Source organism: Pseudophryne corroboree, chromosome 8, assembly GCF_028390025.1.
Source record: "Pseudophryne corroboree isolate aPseCor3 chromosome 8, aPseCor3.hap2, whole genome shotgun sequence".
In the NCBI taxonomy this organism is placed as follows: Eukaryota; Metazoa; Chordata; class Amphibia; order Anura; family Myobatrachidae; genus Pseudophryne; species Pseudophryne corroboree.
The window spans coordinates 244,400,327-244,420,616 of NC_086451.1; the positions used below are offsets into that span (position 1 = coordinate 244,400,327).

Sequence of the window (20,290 nt, forward strand, 5' to 3'; positions counted from 1 at the left end):
GTTATCTCGACCGGTGGTGAAGACTATGCTTCAGGCTAGGAAGCCGGTCACTTCTCGTATTTATCACAGAGTATGGCGTATTTACATTGCTTGGTGTGAAAAGCGGGGGTTGTCACCGCACCTCTTTCGTTTGCCTCGTCTGTTGTCTTTCCTTCAGGATGGTCTGACTAAAGGACTTCGTTTGTCTTCCCTTAAGGGGCAGGTTTCGGCATTGTCGGTTCTCTTTCAGAAAAGATTGGCTATTATTCCGGAGGTTCAAACGTTCCTTCAAGGTGTGGTCAGGATTCAGCCTCCTTTTGTTCCTCCGGTCCCACCGTGGGATTTAAATCTGGTTCTTCGGCACTCCAGCAGCCTCCATTTGAGCCACTGGACTCTGTTGAGCTTCGCTATCTTACTCTAAAGGTGGTTTTCCTTTTGGCCATTGCTTCGGCCAGGCGTGTTTCCGAGTTAGCGGCGCTTTCTTGCAAACCGCCCTTGTTGGTCTTTCATGAAAATCGAGTGGTCTTGCGTACAAAGCCTACCTTCTTGCCAAAGGTTGTCGGCTTTCCATATGAATCAGGACATAGTCCTTCCAGCATTTGTTCCGGAGTCTTCTGGACAGGATTGTCATTTAGAGTTATTAGTTGTTGTTAGAGCCTTACGAATTTATTTGTCCCGTACTAAGGATATTCGTCGTACGGATACCTTGTTGGTTTTGATCGATGCTCCCAAGCGAGGCTGGCCGGCCTCTAAGAATACGGTGGCACGCTGGGTTACGTCTGCTATTCGGCAGGCTTATATTTCTTTGGCCTTGCCTGTTCCTGACTCATTGAGGGCTCATTCGAATAGGGCTGTGGGAGCTTCCTGGGCTGTTCGCGGTGGTGTTTCTGTCGAGCAGCTGTGTAGGGCGGCGACCTGGTCGGCCGTGCATACCTTTACTAAGTTTTACCGTTTTCATACTTTCCGTTTGGAGACTGCCTCTGTTGGGCGTCAAATTTTGCAGACGGCTATGCCGTCTAACAAAAATACCCTTTTTTTTTAATTGATTTTTCAAATTTTATAACCGACAAACCATAAACAAAGTCATATGCATTTCAAGTGGATACAATGAAACATAGTAGCGTCAGTTGTACATACAGGCATATAGGTATGAGGACAGTGAGGGAGGTCAGCAGCATCAGGCACATAGCTAAGCAACAAACTATACATACAGTATAGGCTAGGTAGGGGGATCACGAGAAAATCTGGAGTTCAGCCAGAGACTCCAAATCTTATCATATTTTCCAGGACAGTTACGTTTGGTAACCATAAAACGCTCATGTGACAAAGTGGTATTAACTTGTGCCACCCAAGCCGTGTGAGAGGGTGGGTCGCCACCCATCCGCGTGCAAGCTATACACACACCCGGGCCAGAGTGAGAAGGTTATTAACATATACCCTAAAATAAGCACGCAAAGAGATCTCTAAATCCAGACCAAAGACTCATATACGCGGGTGCAGAAGAGGTATTTGAATCCCTGTACTATAAATACTGCTCACGACCGCTCTCGAGAATGATGCCACTTGAGGACAAAGCCATAGCAGGTGCCAAAAACCAGCAGCAGGAGCGGAACATTTAGGACAGATGTCCGTCGCTGATTCTCCAATTCTAAAAAGCCTACTCGGGGTCCAGTAGACCCTGTGCAAAATATACAGTTGGATCTGCTGGAATCTGGCATAGGCCGTGGCAGACCTCTGCAAGCCAAGAACGTATTCCCAATCCTCATCCTCCAACACACCCAAATCAACCACCCATTTAGTACGTAACGTATCCAAACCATCTAAACTAGAGAGGGAATGAAGGGAGGAGTACAGCACCAAAATAGTCTTACGACTGGGCATATTCCGAATCAAGATATGGACCGGGGCTTCAGTGAATGATGGAGTCGTATTCCCCCCCCCCCCCTCCCACTGCGCACTCAAGGCATGACGAAGCTGAAGGTATCTAAAGAAATAATGCCTAGGAATATCGTAATGTGGAGGTCAGGTATTCAAAGGAATGGAGGACACCATCCTGATAGAGATGGCCTATAGCAGAAACCCCATAGGAGATCCAGGCCGCACTACCCTCCAGGAGACTAACTTCAGTTAACTGCTTATAATTCCATATAGGGGAGCATGGATCAATATTTTGGACCGTCATCATTTTAGTGACCGCAGACCACACTTTCGATGCCTAGTGTAACAGAGGGGAAAGACGAGTAGTTGGAATACGTGCCAAAAGAAATTGCAATGGGGTAAATCGGAGACCCGCCCTATCAAGGAGAGTCACCGGTAAATTCCCGTAGTCCCCTGGCGTAACCCACTCCCAACTGAGCTAACTGCGTGGCCAAATAATATAAATACATGTCCGGTAGGGCCAAGCCCCTTGCGTTACGAGACCTGTACAATGTTTTAAATGCTATACATGCCCTTTTAGAGCCGCACACAAGAGGTAAAGCAGCCGGAGATCAGTTTAAATTGTGAGAGTGGGATAGAAACCGGGGCATTCTGAAGTATATATAAAAGTTTTGGTTGAACAATCATCTTGATGAGATTTACACGGCCCGTGACTGACAAGGGAAGCTTCTGCCATATACCAATCTTGGCACGTAGATTAAGAATCAGAGGGGACAGATTTAAATTGACAGTCAGCAGGGGAATGAGAGACATGAATACCAAGATATTTAAACTGTGTAGACCACCGCAGAGGGAGATCATAGTCCGGGGGTTGTATAGTAGAAGAAAGCAAAGGGAACACCACGGACTTATCCCAGTTAATGTGCACACCAGAGTAGAAGCCAAAATCTTCCACCAGGGCAAGAAGGGCAGGCAGGGAGCCTGACATATCTGATAAATATAAAATCATATCGTCCGCATAAAGGCCGTGTTTCCCCCCCCCCCCCCCCCCTCATACGTCCTAGAGGATGCTGGGGACACTTCAAGAACCATGGGGTATAGACATCCGCAGGATACATGGGCACTTTAAGACTTTCAAATGGTGTGACCTGGCTCCTCCCTCTATGCCCCTCCTCCAGACTCCGGTTTAGATCTGTGCCCAGGCAGACTGGATGCACACTGAGGAGCTCTACTGAGTTTCTCGGAAAAGACTTATGTTAGGTTTGTTATTTTCAGGGAGAACTGCTGGCAACAGTCTCCCTGCATCGTGGGACTTAGGGGAGAGAAGTCCGACCTACTTCTGATGAGTTTAAAGGCTCTGCTTCTTGGCTACAGGACAGCATTAGCTCCTGAGGGTTTGGAACACTAGGTACACCTAGGGGTTCACTCCCAGAGCCCGCCCGTCACCCCCCTTGCAGAGCCAGAAGTCAGAAGACAGGTGAGTAGAAGAAGATAAGAAGACTTCAGTGAAGGCTTTTGAGGTATCGCACAGCGATCGCGCTGCGCGCCATGCTCCCACACACAGCGACACTACAGGGTGCGGGGGGAGGGAGCGCCCTGGGCAGCATATAAATCCTCAAATAAAGACTGTCAAACACTAATATGAGTGCTTAGACACTATATCCAACCCCTGCCAGTATAAATATATTAAAGAAATAGCGGGGCTGAAGCGCGCCATTGAGGGGGCGGGGCTTAGCCCTCTCGGCTCACATCAGCGCCATTTTCTCTCCAGAGACGCTGGTCCTTCCAAAACACTACTGTACATAACAGGGTGAGAAACGAAGGGGGGCACAGTTGATTGGTACAAGATAAGTTAATAATAAAGCACAATATATAAGGATTGAGCGCTGGGTGGTGAGCTGGTAAACTCCTTCTGTGTTCCCTGACAGAATGTACTGGGGTCCTTCCCTTATAGCCAGTGTAATGTCGGTGGGTGTTTCCTAAATGTGTGTCGGCATGTCTGAGGCTGAGTGCTATGCCACAAACGGGGGTGGGAGTGACCCTGTCGGCACCACCGACTCCTCATGGTACATGGAAAAACGTGTTAACATGTCGGTAGATGTTTTTCCCAAGAGAAAACTATATGGGGACACAAGTGTGTGGGTGACCCTGTCGGCACCACCAATATCTGAATTAAAAAAAGAAAAGGAAAAGAAAGGGCTATACATATATGAATATATGTATAGTAAGGATGCATAAAGCTGTGACCCAGACACAGACGTAGTAATATTTATGGAGGGTGTCATATTCATAGAATATATTTCCCTCAGATCCCTTGGGGTCGCAAAAAATGGTTATTTTGCCCAGTTACTACTCCCGGATATCGACCCGAATACTGTTCTTCTGTCAACCGTAATGTTTCCTCATTAGATCCACAAAATAATATACAGCATTCAGTACATGTTTCATACACATTAAGAACGTATTAACGTCACTAGGGACCCTGCTGTTCCTGACAAAATAAAAATAAATAAAAAATAAATAAATATATATGTATGTATGTATGTGCGTGTATAGATAAATAGATAGATAGTAGGGAGGCCAATCCTGGGCCGTTTTTTCAATCCCGGGATTCAGGATTGAAAAACGGTCAATCCCAGGATTGCAGTAGGGATCAGAGAAAGTTGTAGGGAGCAGCGCTGGAGGGAGGGTGTAGGTAGCGGTGCGGGAGGTAGGGAGTGTGTAGGTTGCGGTGCGGGAGGTAGGGAGGGTGTAGGTAGCGGTGCGGGAGGAAGGAAGAGTGTAGGTAGCGGTGCGGGACTCAGGACGGAGGGTGTAGGTTGCGGCAGGGAGGGTTGGTAGCGGCGCGGGAGGGAGGAAGGCTGTAGGGAGCACCACTGACTGCACGGAGGGAGAGAGGGTGGGTGTAAGTAATAGTACTAACTATTAGGCGGGCGGCAACCATGAACACACTGAACGCGGCGGCATTTCAAATGAAGCGCCGGCCGCCAGCCAGGGAATCGGCCGCAGCAGTCGCTCCTGATTGGCTGCTGCTGCAGCTTCCCTGATTGGCTGCCGGTCCGCCAGCTCTGATTGGCTGGCGGCCGGCGCTACATTTGAAGTGCCGCCACGTTCAACTTGTTCATGGCTGCCGCCCGCCTAATATTGGGGGTAATTCCAAGTTGATCGCAGCAGGAAATTTTTTAGCAGTTGGGCAAAACCATGTGCACTGCAGTGGAGGCAGATATAACCTTTGCAGAGAGAGTTAGATTTGGGTGGGTTATTTTGTTTCTGTGCAGGGTAAATACTGGCTGCTTTATTTTTACACTGCAATTTAGATTGCAGATTGAACTCACCCCACCCAAATCTATCTCTCTCTGCAAATGTTATATCAGCCTCCCCTGTATCCTAGATATGACCCAACTTAAGGAGTATCCCATCTCTCCCCAGGGTATCTATATTTCCGAGTGTTTATTCTTTTCCCACCGCGGAGAGGATAAAGTGGGTGTTACCCCCTGTTCTGCACGGGGCCCTGTCACAAAGGATCGTATGCAGGAAGCTATGTTATATTCAAGTTATGTGTCCACGCGTACGTTAATTATACCTGCTATTGCATGTGCATGGGGGAGTAGTAGTGGGCTGAAATGGTCGGTTACCTTGTCATCCAATATAGATACCCTGGGGAGAGATGGGATACTCCTTAAGTTGGGTCATATCTAGGACACTGCAGCATACTGCCGTGCGACTACAAGGGATGTAGGACTCTTGGGTTCGCGGGCCAATTCCATTGCAGTCTCGGCTAGGAGGACGTTGTGGATTCACCATTGGAATGCTATGAAGGTAAAGCCTGGTTTGGTGACTGCCTCGTTAGTTTGATCTCGGCAGATGACGCTGGTAAGTCTACCTTCTTGCCATATGTTCCCTCACAACGGCTGATGACGCATCCTTGTCGGATGTAGTCATTTTCGGCATAATAGATACAGGTTCCCCTTTTCTTTGCAGATAGAGAAAGGAGGAAAGGGAAGAGGTCAGCAGCCTCTTCAAGATCACAGGAGCAGACATCATCCTCTGTTCTGTCACATCCACCGCACGACGCTGGGACTCTCTTGCGGGAGCCCACACCGGTGGGACCACGTCTAAAAACTCTTCGGTCAGTCCTAGAACGGACCTGGACCCGTGGGTTTTACGAATAGTGTCCCATGGGTGCATACTGGAGTTTCCAGACGTTTCCCCTCGCCAATTTTTTCAAATTACTGATTCTCCTCCGGACGGGGAGGTAGTATGCGACACAATACAAAGGTTGTATCAGGATCAGGTCATGGACCTGGTTTTCCTCTGGCACAACAGGGAAAAGGTTTTTTTCAAGCCTCTTCGTGGTCCCAGAACCAGACGGCTCGGTCAGGCCAATCCTAAATCTGAAATCCCTCATTTTCTACTTAAAGAAATTCAAATCCAAGATGGATTCTCTCAGGGCAGTGATCTCCAATCTGGAAAAAGGAGTTTTTTTCATGGTCTCAGTAGACACAAAGAAGGCCTAATTACATTTTCCTCCGAATTAGGCTTGCCTGAAGTTTGCAATTCAGGGGAGTCATTACCAATTTCAGACGTTGCCGTTTGTCTGTCCACGGCTCCAAGGATTTTCACCAGGATGATAGTGGTAATGATGGTTCTCCGTCGCTAGTACGGAGTCACAATTATCCTGTACTGGGACGATTCCCTGATAACGGCGAGTTCAAGGAACCAGTTGGTGCGAAACATTGCACTCACCCTGTCAGTTCTTCAACAACATGGTTAACTCCTGAGCTTGCCAAAATCACTGTTGGTCCCAACGACGCTGTTGTCTGTCTGTTTTGGGAATAATACTAGAAAAAGAGTTTGTTTTCTTCCAGTGGAGAAGGCTCTGGAGATCCAGAGTCTGTTCAAACAAATTCCGAGTCCAGTAAGAGTGTCATTGCATCAATACATTCGGTTGCTGGAAAAGATGGTGGCAGCCTACGAGGCCACTCGATTTGGCAGTTTCCATGCCAGGGTGTTCCAGAGGGACCTGTTGGACAAGTGGTCCGGTTCCCACCTACACATACACCGGAGGATAATCCTGTCTTCCAAGGCTGGAATCTCACTCCTGTGGTGACTGCGCAGTTCTCGCCTCCTAGAGGGGCGCAGGGTTGAGATCACGTTGGATCCTGGTGACCACGGATGCAAGCCTCCGAGGCTGGGGGGCGGTCACTCAGGGGGAAAACTTCCAAGGAAGTTGGTCAAGTTAGGAAACTTGTCACCACATAACCGGTCTAGAATTAAGGGCCGTTTACAACGACTTTCTACAAATGAAAAGCAGAACAGCAATGGCAAAAGCCACAAGGATTTTCCGCAGGACGGAGAAACATACAAGCGCTTTGTCAGCGATGTTCGTTCCAGAAGTGGACGACTGAGAAGCAGACCTCCTCAGCAGATGGTCTATATCCAGGAGTGGGGAGACCTCCTTCAAGTATTCTTCGAAAGGGTGACATGTCGTTGGGATTTCCTCAAGTGAGAATGATGGAATCTCGTTTCAACAAGAAGCTTCAGAGTTACAGGTCAAGGGACCCTCAAACAGGAACAATGAATACACTGGTGACGCCGGGGGTGTTTTCAGTTGGTATATGTATACCCTATGTTTTCTCTCGTTCCGAAAGTTCTGGGTTCATACAAAAAAAATTCGGCCGAGCCTCATGGTCCCTGACTGGCCAAGGAGAGCTTGGTGTCCAGAGCTCAGGAATTACTCATAAGAGATCCCTGGCTTTTTCCTTTGCGCAAGGACCTGTTGCGACAGGGGCCATGCGTGTTTTAGGACTTACATCGGCTACGTTTGACTACATGGTGGTTGAACGCCAGATATTAGTCCGTAAGGGTATTCCCACAGAAGTAGTTCCCACACTTGTTCGGACTAGAAAAGGGGTAATGTCTAAACATTACTACCGTTTTTGGAGGAAATAGGTTTCTTGGGTGTGAATCCAAGAAGACTCCTACGGCAGAGTTTTCAACTATTAAAATCGGCCTTATCGGTTTTCTTTCAGAATCAAGTGGACTCCTTGTCAGAAGTTCAGACTGTCGTGAAGGGAGTGTTGCACATCCAACCTCTTTTTGTGCCCCAGTGGCACCAGGGAATCTTAATGGGGTGTTGCAGTTCCTTCAATCACATGGGTTTGAACCTTTTACGTAAGGCGGAGTGAAATTCCTCACTTGTTCAGGGGTCGTCAGGTTGGCCTTGGCATACGCAAGGCGAGTGTCTGAGTTAGCGGTCTGGTCTCACTAGAGACCTTATTTGATCTTCCATGAAGATAGAGCAGAGTTGGAAACTCGTCAACAATTTCTACGAAGGTGGTTCCTTCTTGCCACCTGTACCAACCCATTGAGTGCCTGTGGCTTACGGATGTCTTCGCTGAATCTGTGTCTCTGCATGTGGTAGTTTTGTAAATTTATGTCGCCAGGACGGCTCCGTTTAGGAAAACAGGCTCTGTCTGTCCGGTTTGCTCCCAGCAAGAGTGGGGGTCCGGCTTCCAAGCAGACCGTTGCGCGCTGGATCTGTCATACAATTCTGCATGCTCATCTCATGACAGGTTTGCCGTTACCGAAATAAGTGAAGGCCCATTCTGCCAGAAAGGTGGGCTCGTCCGGGGGGGTTGACCGGAGAGTTTCGGCATTGCATCGTTGCCGAGAAGCTATTTAGCAAACATTTGGGCTAAGTATTGCAGTTTGAATACCTTGGCCGAGGTGGACCTCACGTTGGTCATTCGGTACTGCAGAGTCATCCACACTCTCCCGCCTATTTTAGAGCTTTGGTATAAACCCATGGTTCTTGAAGTGTCCCCAGCATCCTCTAGGACGTATGAGAAAATAGGATTTTAATACCTACTGGTAAATCCTTTTCTCTTAGTCCGTAGAGGATGCTGGGCGCCCGTCCCAGTGCGTACTGTATCTGCAGTTATTGGTTGTGGTTACACACAGGTTGTGTTACGATTTTTGTCAGCATATTGCTGCATATTCTTCTACTAATTGACTGAGGTACTTAAATTAAATCACCTGTGCCCAGACATGGTTATCTTGAAAGCCTGGACCGTTAGGATGCCTTGAGGACTAAGTTTGGAAACGTCTGCCCTAGGGGCTTTTTTTAGTCAGGTTTGTCTTGCACAAGGGGCATAGAAAGGGAGAGACTGTAAATTGCTTCCCCCACCGTCAGATCCTTGGGATTTTTCCTGTACCTCCATTTTTTTCCAACAATGAAGAACTTCTCTCCCCATTTGCAACAAAGGTTGTGCCACAACTCAGCTCTTTTTTTTTTTTTTTTTTTTTTGTATGAGATTTATTTATTGTTTATATACCCCCCTCCCCCCCTCAAGATTTGCAGTAGATGGTCCAACAGACCGTCCTCTCAGCAGCCAAACACTCATGATTACCTTCCTTACTGGTTTTGCACCTCCTCTCCCCCAGTATCCATACAGATGTGTACTCCTGCATCCATTTTCAATATGCCATGTATCGTATCTCGCCTGGCGTGAATGAGCCGCAAGGTCCAGTGCAACTCTGCTAACGCATGGTGTTCTTTTTTTTTTTTTTTTTTCCCAAAAGTGCGTCTTTGTTTTAACGCAATGCAGCTAAGACGCACAAGCAGATTATGCTGATTTGATATGACACTTTAGCAGAACAGAACTTGTATTGGAAAAAAGCTGTGGCTGCTACACTGTAGCACTTCGTGTACAGATTCAGAGACTGTCGCGCACACAGATATACAAGTGCCATATATCAAATGAATCAGCACTCTCCTCGTGCATCATAGTCACGTTGCGACGAAGACGCATTTTCAGCAAAAAAAGGTGCCCGACGCTAGAAGATTCTTACGTGACCTGACGTGACTGCAGCAAAGATGTATGAGGACACATCTGTTGTAAAGTAACCTCTCAGCCCCCTAGTGGTAATAGATACTGAACCAGTGGCTTATAGGCCCTACACACTGGGCGATATGACTGAAAGATATGAACGATCTCGTTCATTAATGAACGAGATACCGTTCATATCTTTCAGTGTGGAGGCACAAGCGATGAACGATGCGCGGCTCCGCGCTCTTTCATAACTGGTGCCCCGTCGCTTGTGCATGCAGGCCAATATGGACGATCTCGTCCATATTTGCCTGCACTGCTATGGAGCCGGGTGACGGGGGAGTGAAGCAACTTCACTCCCCCAGTCACTGCTTCCCCGCCGCTGGGTCGCCCGTCGGCCGTATTCGCCGTCGGGCAGCTCGGCGGCGGATCGCACTGTGTGTTAGGGCCCTTTAGTCCCAACCTCCACACCCACTGTATTAGGGCTTCCCCTCCCCATGTGTTACTGTATAGGCAGATGTGTATTTTTAATTTCTGCCCCTCCCTCTCGCTTTTTTGCAAAGTGCAGTGAAGCGTGAGGCAGTAAAGGAAGGATCATCAGTTCCCCTGCTGCAGCTGATCTCTGCACACACAGTGATCTGCATACTAGTGTTGCCCCTATATGTGTCCCATTTTTGTTCCATTACAGGTGCCTGTGAGGGAGGGGTTAATCTACTTTATAAAAAAAAAAAAAAAAATTCCCCCACCACACTGTAATAGACCAGCAAAAGAGACTTATTCTACATATTAATAGTTATGCAGAGCTCTCAATTACATACATTTGCAAACATGGTGAGCCACCAGCCCCAGCTCTGGTGGTCCTATGCTGCATGCTACATGAAAATAGTAGGTGCTAATGTCAGCAAGGAAAAGGCACAGGTAAAATACCGGTAACCAATGGAGGGACTGACAGAGCGGATGTGCAGACGATGAACGTCTAGCGAGGAAGATTAGCCTCGCAGCTGCATTCAAAATGGATTGTAGTGTTGAGAGCCTATGTTTGGGAAGACCGGTCAGGAGACTATTACAATAATCAATGTGGGAGATAATGAGAGCATGGATTAAAGTTTTTGCTGTGTCTTGTGTAATATATGGTCGTATTTGGATATGTTTCTTAGATGTATGTAACATGATCTTGAGACAGATTGAATGTGGGGAACAAAGGACAGTTCAGAGTCAAGAATGACACCTAGGCAGCGAGCTTGTGGGGTAGGGATGATTGTCGAGTTCTCAACAGTGATAGAGATATCAGGTTGGAAACTACTATTGGCCGGTGGAAATATAAATAATTCTGTTTTGGAAATATTAAGTTTGAGGTGGCGAGATGTCATGCAAGATGAAATGTCAGAAAGGCATTCAGTGACACGGCCCAATACAGATGGTGACAAATCAGGGGAGGATAGGTAGATTTGAGTATCATCCGCATACAGATGGTACTGAAATCCGAAAGAGTTGATTAGTTTGCCAAGAGATGTGGTACAGATAGAGAAAAGCAGAGGACCTAAGACTGAGCCTTGCGGTACTCCAATTGAGAGAGGTAGCGAAGAAGAGGTGAAATCAGAGAAACGAACACTGAAGGAGCGATTCAATAGGTAGGATGAGAACCAAGAGAGGGCTGTGTCCTGAATACCTAGGGATTGTAGTGTTTGTATGAGAAGAGAGTGGTCAACAGTGTCAAAAGCAGCAGAGAGATCAAGGAGAATAAGTAGAGAGTAATGTCCTTTAGATTTAGCAGTGACCAAATAATTCACTACCTTAGTCAGTGCTGTCTCTGTGGAGTGTTGGGCACGAAATCCTGACTGAAGTGGGTCCAGTAGGCTGTGTGAGTTAAGAAAGTGTGTGAGGCGAGTGTAGGCAAGTCTCTCAAGTAGCTTGGAGGGGCATGGGAGCTGAGAGATGGGACGGTAGTTTGAGGGAGAGTTCGGGTCAGAGTTTTTTTGTTTTTTTTTTCAGAATGGGAGTAATCACTGCATGTTTGTACAGAGAAGGAAAGATACCAGTAGACAGAGAGAGATTACAGATTTTAGTTAAATTTGGAATAAGCACAGCAGACAGAGCTTTACTAATTTGTGAGGTTATAGAGTCAAGGGGATAGATATTAGAGTAGGCAGATGAAAAGAGTGAAAAGAACCTATGTGTAGATTCCTGCTTATTGTTTTTTTCTGAAATGAAACAACAACCACTACGTTTTTCTTGGTGATGTTTACTAAAAAAAAAAGAGAATAATAATATTAATAAAATAGAATATCCAATCACCGTGTTGTCAGTAATAAGCAAACTATTTGTATTAAGTCTCCTAGGGGAAATAAATCCTAAAAATGGCTGATATTAGGGCCGCAACAGATTAAATAAGTTTTTTTTTTTTTTTTTTTTTTTTTTGGTTTTTTTAATTCTGTCTCGTATTAAGAAGAATCTTGGCAAATAGCATCTGTCCTTGGCTTGTTTCTTGAGGCTGCTATTAATGATTTATAGCTCTGTACATTGTCCTGCAGTTACATTGATGACCATGGTCACATGTAATCTGCATAGTGGGTGGAGAGAATTTGGAACAAACCACCTCTCCCCCATTTGCGATCACATGATATACACAGGGTCTTTGTTTGTGTGTGTGTGTGTGTGTGTGTGTGTGTGTGTGTGTATATGACTGGCAGCCATATTTGTCTACCCTCCAGAGATTTTTTTCAAAAGGTAGATACTTGGAGGGCAGTTAAGAAAAATAACTACAGATGCATGCTTAAAGTCATTGTCTTATTATTATGACATACATTTGTGCACAACAAAATACCATTCATATATATTTGTATACATAAAGACCCAATGTCCTATACATAGGACACTTTTAAAATTTTGTAACTGGGGCTTGATTTGTAAAAATATTGGCATATTCATGTTTAGAGTGCTTGTCTGAGTTGAGCAATAAATATTTCAGCTCCATAATGTCAGAGCATATTTTTTCTACATTTCCTGATGAATTAGCGAAGAAATCTTTTTCCTTTTTCCATAGTAGTCGTATCCATTATACAGGTTGAGTATCCCATATCCAAATATTCCGAAATACGGAATATTCCGAAATACGGACTTTTTTGAGTGAGCGTGAGATAGTGAAACCTTTGTTTTTTGATGACTCAATGTACACAAGCTTTGTTTAATACACAAAGTTATTAAAAATATTGTATTAAATGACCTTCAGGCTGTGTGTATAAGGTGTATAAGAAACATAAATGAATTGTGTGAATGTACACACACTTTGTGTAATGCACAAAGTTATAAAAAATATTGGCTAAAATTACCTTCAGGCTGTGTGTATAAGGTGTATATGATACATAAATGCATTCTGTGCTTAGACTTAGGTCCCATCGCCATGATATCTCATTATGGTGTGCAATTATTCCAAAATACGGAAAGATCCAATATCCAAAATACCTCTGGTCCCAAGCATTTTGGATAAGGGATACTCAACCTGTACCATAAAAAAATTAGAAATAATGGGGCAGATGTATTAAGCCTGGAGACGGCATAAGGAAGTGGTAAAGCAGTGATAAGTGCAAGGTGATAAACGCACCAGCCAGTCAGCTCCTAACTGTTAATTTACATATTAGAGCTGATTGGCTGGTGCGTTTATCACCTTGCACTTATCCCTGGTTTATATATATATATATTATGAACGATAGAGGTGTGTACCTCTGATATGTTTGTGAACAGGCCCGGCGCTAACTGTTCAGCAACGGGATGCAGTGCAGAGAGGCGACCAGGAAGGAGAGGCGCTCTCCCTGCTTAGTATCCCTGTGCTGAGCAAATATCCCTGCTGCTGCGCCTGTCACAGTCTACCACAGGCAGCGGCGCCGGCAGCATGAAGCCTCCTCTCCCCTCCGCTGTCACAGACTCAGAGTGCAGTGTGCGGACCTAAAAGGGGCGGAGCTACACAGGGAAACAGGGCAGAGCTACACTGGGCCAGGCTGCAGACTGCACTGCAACACAGGAGGATGAACTGCCAAACTTCCTTATGTAAGTGGCTGGAAAGAGAGCGAGTGTGTGTATGTGTGTATGTATGTATATATGTATGTGTGTGTATGTGTGTGTGTGTGTGTGTGTGTGTATGTATACAGTATCTATATGTATGTGCAACTGTGTATGTGTGTAATGTATGTACTGTGTGTATGTGACTGCGGCATAATGTGTGCAAGCGTCACTGGTACAGGGGGTGTTACGTGTGCAAGCATCACTACTATTGGGGGCTTTACGTGTGTAAGCATCACTGCTACAGGGGGAGTTAAGTGTGCAAGCTGCACTGGTACAGGGGGCGTTGCCTGTGTAAGCGTCACTGGTAAAGTGGGGCATTGCGCGTGCAAGCGTCACTGGTACAGGGGGCGTTGCGCATGCAAGCGGCACTGCTACTGGGGGCTTTACGTGTGTAAGAGTCACTGCTACAGGGGATGTTACGTGTGTAAGCAGCACTACTACAGGGGGCATTACGTGTGCAAGCATCACTGGTAAAGGGGGCGTTATGTGTGCAAGCGTCAGTACTACAGGGGGTGTTGTATGTAAGCGTCACTACTACAGGGGGCATTACGTGTGCAAGCGTCACTACTACTGGGGGCTATAAGTGTGTAAGCAGCACTACTACAGGGGGCGTTACGTGTGTAAGCAGCACTTCTACAGGGGGCATTACATGTGTAAGCGTCACTGGTACAGGGGGTGTTACGTGTGTAAGCATCACTGGTACAGGGGACGTTACGTGTGCAAGCATCACTGGTAAAGGGGGGTGTTACGTGTGCAAGCGTCACTACTACAGGGGGCGTTACGTGTGTAAGCATCACTGGTACAGGGGGTGTTGTGTGTGCAAGCGTCACTGCTACAGGGGGCGTTACGTTGGTAAGTGTATCTGCTACAGAGGGCGTTACGTGTGTAAGTGGCACTACTACAGGGAGCATTATGTGTATAAGCATCACTGCTACAGGGGGAATTATATGTGTTGTCCCTTTGTAAAGTATGGGAGGGCGCAAATTTAAAGTTTGCAGGGGGGCGCCGAACACCCTAGCACCGGCCCTGTTTGTGAACGATGTCATTCACAGACACATCTCGTTGGCTGTGCTGCCAGCGATATATTTGCAGATATATCGGGTCATCTGGCTGTGTGTACGGGCAGTACGTCGACCGCCTGTACACTTGCTGGCCGCCACGTCCAGCGTCTGATCAGTAAGTGTTTGGCCGGCACAGTTTGTACCCAGAGTTAACTTCAAGTTTGCGATTGTCCCTGGGAAGGAGATGGCAACAATGTAAATAAATACACTACTGTTCTCCAGCTGGGTGATCTGCTGCAGTGTCATGAAAACTGGTCTTTGTAGTGCATATCCAACTGGTCCCATATTGATTTAGTGGTGTTTTATAGAGCATATAATTTATATTATGTATCAATAGCAGACTGAACATATCAATTGTAGCCCTAGCGTTAGAAGAAAGCTACTCAAGAGAAGGTTCTATTCACAAAATCGCAACAATGAGAGAATAAACACATCCAAACTGAACAAGTGATAACCTCACTAATCTAAAATGAACATAATAAAGAGGTGGCATAAAAAATTAAGTTTTAAAAACGGAGTCTGATGATCAAAGATAGTGAAATTTTAAAGGGTCTATGAGGTTAGGGTTGAAAGAGAGGTACAGCAAGACTGGTAAAAAGTAGGAGAGGTGGGGTAATTCTGAGTTGATCGCAGCAGGAACTTTGTTAGCAATTGGGCAAAACCATGTGCACTGCAGGGGGGGGGGGGGCAGATATAACATTTGCAGAGAGAGTTAGATTTGGGTGGGTTATTTTGTTTCTGTGCAGGGTAAATACTGGCTGCTTTATTTTTACACTGCAATTTGGATTTCAGTTTGAATACACCCCACCCAAATCTAACTCTCTCTGCACATGTTATATCTGTTCCCTCTGCAGTGCACGTGGTTTTGCCCAACTGCTAACAAATTTGCTGCTACGATCAACTCAGAATTAGGCCCACAGTCTTTTGGTGCTTTATTAGCAGGAAGGGCACCCGCTGCTGGCCAATGCAGAGCTGCTTGTGCCTTCTTGGCTGCGGTGTGAGCTTTCTCTAACTTGCCCTAGGTTCAGTTGCCGGAATGCTGGTGATTGGCTTCTATTGTGCAGCGAATGTGTTGCGTGTTCTTTACTGGAAGTGTTTGCGGTTGCTTCCAGTAGTAAGACGCCAGAATTGGTGCAGTTGTATTTTGCGCTTCCCCAATCTACTGCTTTCCTCCAACGTGTTTCAAATCACACTAGATTCTTTGTCAAGAATAGAAGTGGTCTATTTGGATGCAGTCTTTTTTAGGTTAAAACAGGAACTGGAAGTGCTTTACTCAGGAACCAGAAGAGCTTTATTTTGCGGGAACCTTATGTTCCTCCCAGGTTCCATTTTGCTTGGCATATTTCAAAATTCAGTTGGTATGTGTTGAGGGAAGAGGGGATGGGGAAAGTTAAGGGAAATTGTAGGTATGAAGGGGGAAATAGGAGAAAAAGAGAGAGAAGTAAAATATATGAAAGTAGATATAAAAAGAAATATAATAATGAAAACTAAAGTGATTTTATTAAATCATAATTACTTTTTTTACATTTTTCATTATTATGTTTGTTTATATCTACTTTTGTGTTTTCCTTTTTTTTTTTTTTTTTTTTTCCTCTCCTATTTCCCGTTCATACTTACAATTTCAATTAACTTTCCCCATTTCTTCTAATGGTCATGTAATCTTGTAAAGAATAAAAAATCAGACTGGATAGAGATGCATGTGTTTCATTAAATACAGTAAACGGTATTTATAAACATGTAATCTCTTTCATGAAATACATAATTTACTGAAAGCAGAACGATATCTGTAATGTAAATTCCACACTGCATATAGGTGTACAGTATCTCTCTGTATTCTAATGTGCACACAAATAACATATTGGTACTAAAGACTCTGCAATAAGTGCTGTGAATTGTGTTTTTCTCATGTTTAACAACTGTTATTGTACTTCTACAGGTCTTGAGATTCCTTCGGCTTTTTGGACCTGGTAAAAATGTTCTGTCGGTTTGGCGCAGTGCTCGCCGAAAGCGCAGAAAGAAGCATCGGGAATCGACTCAGGATGTACAGACAAAAGAGGGTGAAGATGCTGACGTAGTAATCGAGAAGAAGTCCTGCTGGGAGTATGAATATGCTCCAGCCCCCCCACCTGAGCAGTGCCTCTCTGATGATGAGGTGAGCATGTAATATTGCAGCAGGTCCTATTTACTTGCGGAAAAATACTAAAAGCAGTTACAGCTATAATGTGTATTTTTTAAACTTTTTTCATATTACTTTTCAGTTTAATGTCCATAAGAATAACCTTATGTAAAACTAGTGTCCGCAACAATCATTTTCTTGGTTAAGATTGAAAAATTAAAAACCAGAAAAAGCAACAACCGCAAAATACCCCCTGGCACTAATAAAAAGGCTAAGTATTTAAATAATTTGTGTGCAAGCAGCTCACTGTAAAAAAAGGGAATTCTCTACCCTTTCAATGCACAAACCAAGAAAAAAGTACAAAGCACAGACAGTGCTGGCAGACTATATTTAAAAAGATTTATTTTATCTTAAATCATAAAATACCTTGGTATTTCCTTTGTAGACTTCACTACTTAAATCCACATAAATTTGTTACTATCTCAAAACATGGTCATATATGTATAATAATTAATCACAAATAAAGTTTTTTCTATAGAAACATTTGTATCGCTTGTTTTCATTCAGCACTGTAATTCACCCTGCTCCAATTATACTGTATACTTTGTATCCTTATGAACACAAACGCCAGGTGTTAATTTTGTTAGTAACTTCAGCAAGCTGTTACAACAGAGTCTCTTTATCCAGCTAATTGTGGTGTTCAATAATCTGTGCAGCTTTTACACACAGTAGGGCATATCTTTTCTGCCAATTCCGAAGTTAATATGCATACAGGACTTCAAAGCCGTTTTTAGTTAAAAAGAGCAGGATTATTCATGCAAAGCGATTGCTAATTATACATGGCCATGTAAGTCACTTTCTAGTGTGCAGCTATTACCACATCCTCCTCCTGGGCTGTAATTGGTTTTACACTCCCGGCTCTGGTGCTTCCAACCCTTTTATCAAGCCTTATTCGGAGATGAGATACGATACTCCCAGTCATGAGGCAGGTTTCTTAAACGTGGTGTAGTGGCAAGAGGTAATAAGGATCACCATTCAAAAAGACGCGTTTCCTCGCCTGGATTACGTGTCAGCGGCTTCCTCAGTCAAGTGTCTGATTGAAAAATGTTCTTTAATGCAGATTACCATGATGGCTCCAGTAGAATCCAAGTTCTCGCAGTCCACTGGGGATACAGATAAAGTGGCGGATATGAAACCCAGAGTAGCGGAATGGCGGTATGGGCCTGCTCAGTTATGGTATGATATGCTTGGTGTACCAGAAGATGGCAGTGGATTTGACTATGGGTTTAAGATGAAGGAACAACATGATGAAGAGGAAATTAAAGAGAAGGTATGTCACAAAGTTATGTACTTGTATCTTCTATTGTATTGAGGTATTCATGTTTCTCCTGCAGTAAGGGGAGTATATTGTTGCCCCTTATGGGCAAGTCAATAGACAAAAACAATAATTGATTCCTCCCGCCTACAACTACCCATTCCAGTGCTCTGCCTCTGTTCCCATTCCTGTGCCCTGCATAAGAGGTGGTGAGCTCAAGAACCATTTATTTATTTATTTAATATTAAACCATATTTCCTAGATCATGGCAAGGGCGTTTTCTTCTTCTGCCCAATTGCCCAGCGGGAGTGATTTATCTTGAGAAGGTAATCAAGGGTGCTGTTGTGGAAAGAGTTCACTCAGCAAACAAGTTATTGCTTCACAATATGGTTTCAGACTGCCTCCATAGGGGTAGCACAGAAGAGATGGGAATACCCCAAGGCAGTGTCAGCAGTAAATTGGGGATACATTGAAGTGCTGCTTGATATTGCTGTCATCACCCATGTCACTAATCATCCGAGAGGAGTCATGGTTTTTCTCCAATATCTTACTTGTCCTAATGGACTTACTTTGGTCAGTAAATTAAGTCACGAGGGAAGGAGTTACTAGTATGCAATCTGTAGTCATGGGATGGTTCCCAGCAGTGAGTAGAATGAAGGTGGACTTCAGGAGTCATCCATATGCAACGTCCATCCAGACAAATGGTCACTGCATATCAATCTTTTTATTTTTTGGGGGGTGGGGGGAGGGTTCCTTCTCTTTTTCAGTATGGACCTTGTGCAAATCTGGGTATTTCTTGAAATCTACATGTTGATGATTATGGGTAAATCGCAAGCTGCACTTCTACTGCTTCAGAACCATTCAGTGTTTCTAATTTTATTCACTGAAGGTTCCATGGTAGCTTACCTGTTCCTCCTTGCCCTGTTAATTCTTATGGTTCTATGGAAGGCCTAACAACTTGCTTTGATAACATTTTAAATGTAAATTCTTAAAGGCCCAGTTACTGAGAACATGCTGAAGGTATAGAAACATACTTTTCTCTTTCATGCTATTGTGGAGAGAGCTCAAGGTTCTTTAGACTGTTGAGACCTTAGTCTGACGTTTGTTCTTTAATAGAAATCCAACCTTGTATCATTCTGAGGTTTTCTGTTTTGATATCCATTACCAGAGGGTGTTCTTATTAGGGCAGGGATGGGGAACCTTTGGCCCTCCAGCTGCTGTTGAACTACACATCCCAGCATGCCCTGCAACAGTTTTAGCATGGCCAAATAGCAAAACTGTAGCAAGGCATGCTGGTATGTGTAGTTCAACATCAGCTGGAGGGCCAAACGTATTAGGTGCATGTAATTCTATCTCTGCAAGGACCATGGTTGTCCCAGTTCCGTCAGATTGGGTCATTTTTATTTGAAGGTCATTTAATTTAATAGTATTGAGTTAATTTTGAAATGGAACAAGTCTCATTATCACTTGATCTGTCATCTCCAAAGGGGTGTTTATTACTCAGGTGAGGGTGCAGCAACCGTTACGGGGCTCACTGGTTTCCACCTGGGACTAGTTGTCCACTACCACAGCCGGTTGCTTACCTAAATCATCAAGTGAGCACCAAGGAGGCCCTGGTCAGGATTATGTGATGGATGGAGATTAATGTTCTGCTTATTACAACATAAAGTGGGAAGCAGATAATACAACATAAAGTGAATTTACGGATCTCTCCACCCTGATGTCTTCCAGCAGATTGTGAACAGGTGGGATAAGCATGAAATCAAAATGATGTCATGTCAGTTGTCCCAAAAAGTGGAGCACTTCAAAATCAGTGCAAGTGATATGAAAGTGTTTCTGGTAGATGCAATCTTGAGCCTATGGAACTTCCATCCGACCTACCTGTTTGCTGTGGGTGCCTGGAAATGTTAAGGGGGTGGTGTTTGCGTGATTTAGGTAGCCAAACAATTTGGCAGTTGCTCAATCATACCTGGAGATAATTATATATCAGGTGCTGGAAGGGGTAGGGGTCACAGACAAACAACAGACAGAGAGTAGGGGGGTGCAAATC

At 44.8% G+C, this 20,290-nt stretch overlaps 1 protein-coding gene across 2 annotated transcripts in view; it reads left to right on the plus strand.

The window, feature by feature from the left end:
• The window catches only part of TAF1 (TATA-box binding protein associated factor 1), a 298,119-nt gene that overhangs the window by 93,349 nt on the left and 184,480 nt on the right, over positions 1-20,290 (plus strand). For both annotated transcript variants that reach the window (XM_063937154.1, XM_063937155.1), the window contains exons 6-7: positions 16,746-16,961; positions 18,046-18,255. In XM_063937154.1, coding sequence (XP_063793224.1) covers positions 16,746-16,961; positions 18,046-18,255 — 426 coding nt within the window. The remainder of the gene's footprint in view (positions 1-16,745; positions 16,962-18,045; positions 18,256-20,290) is intronic.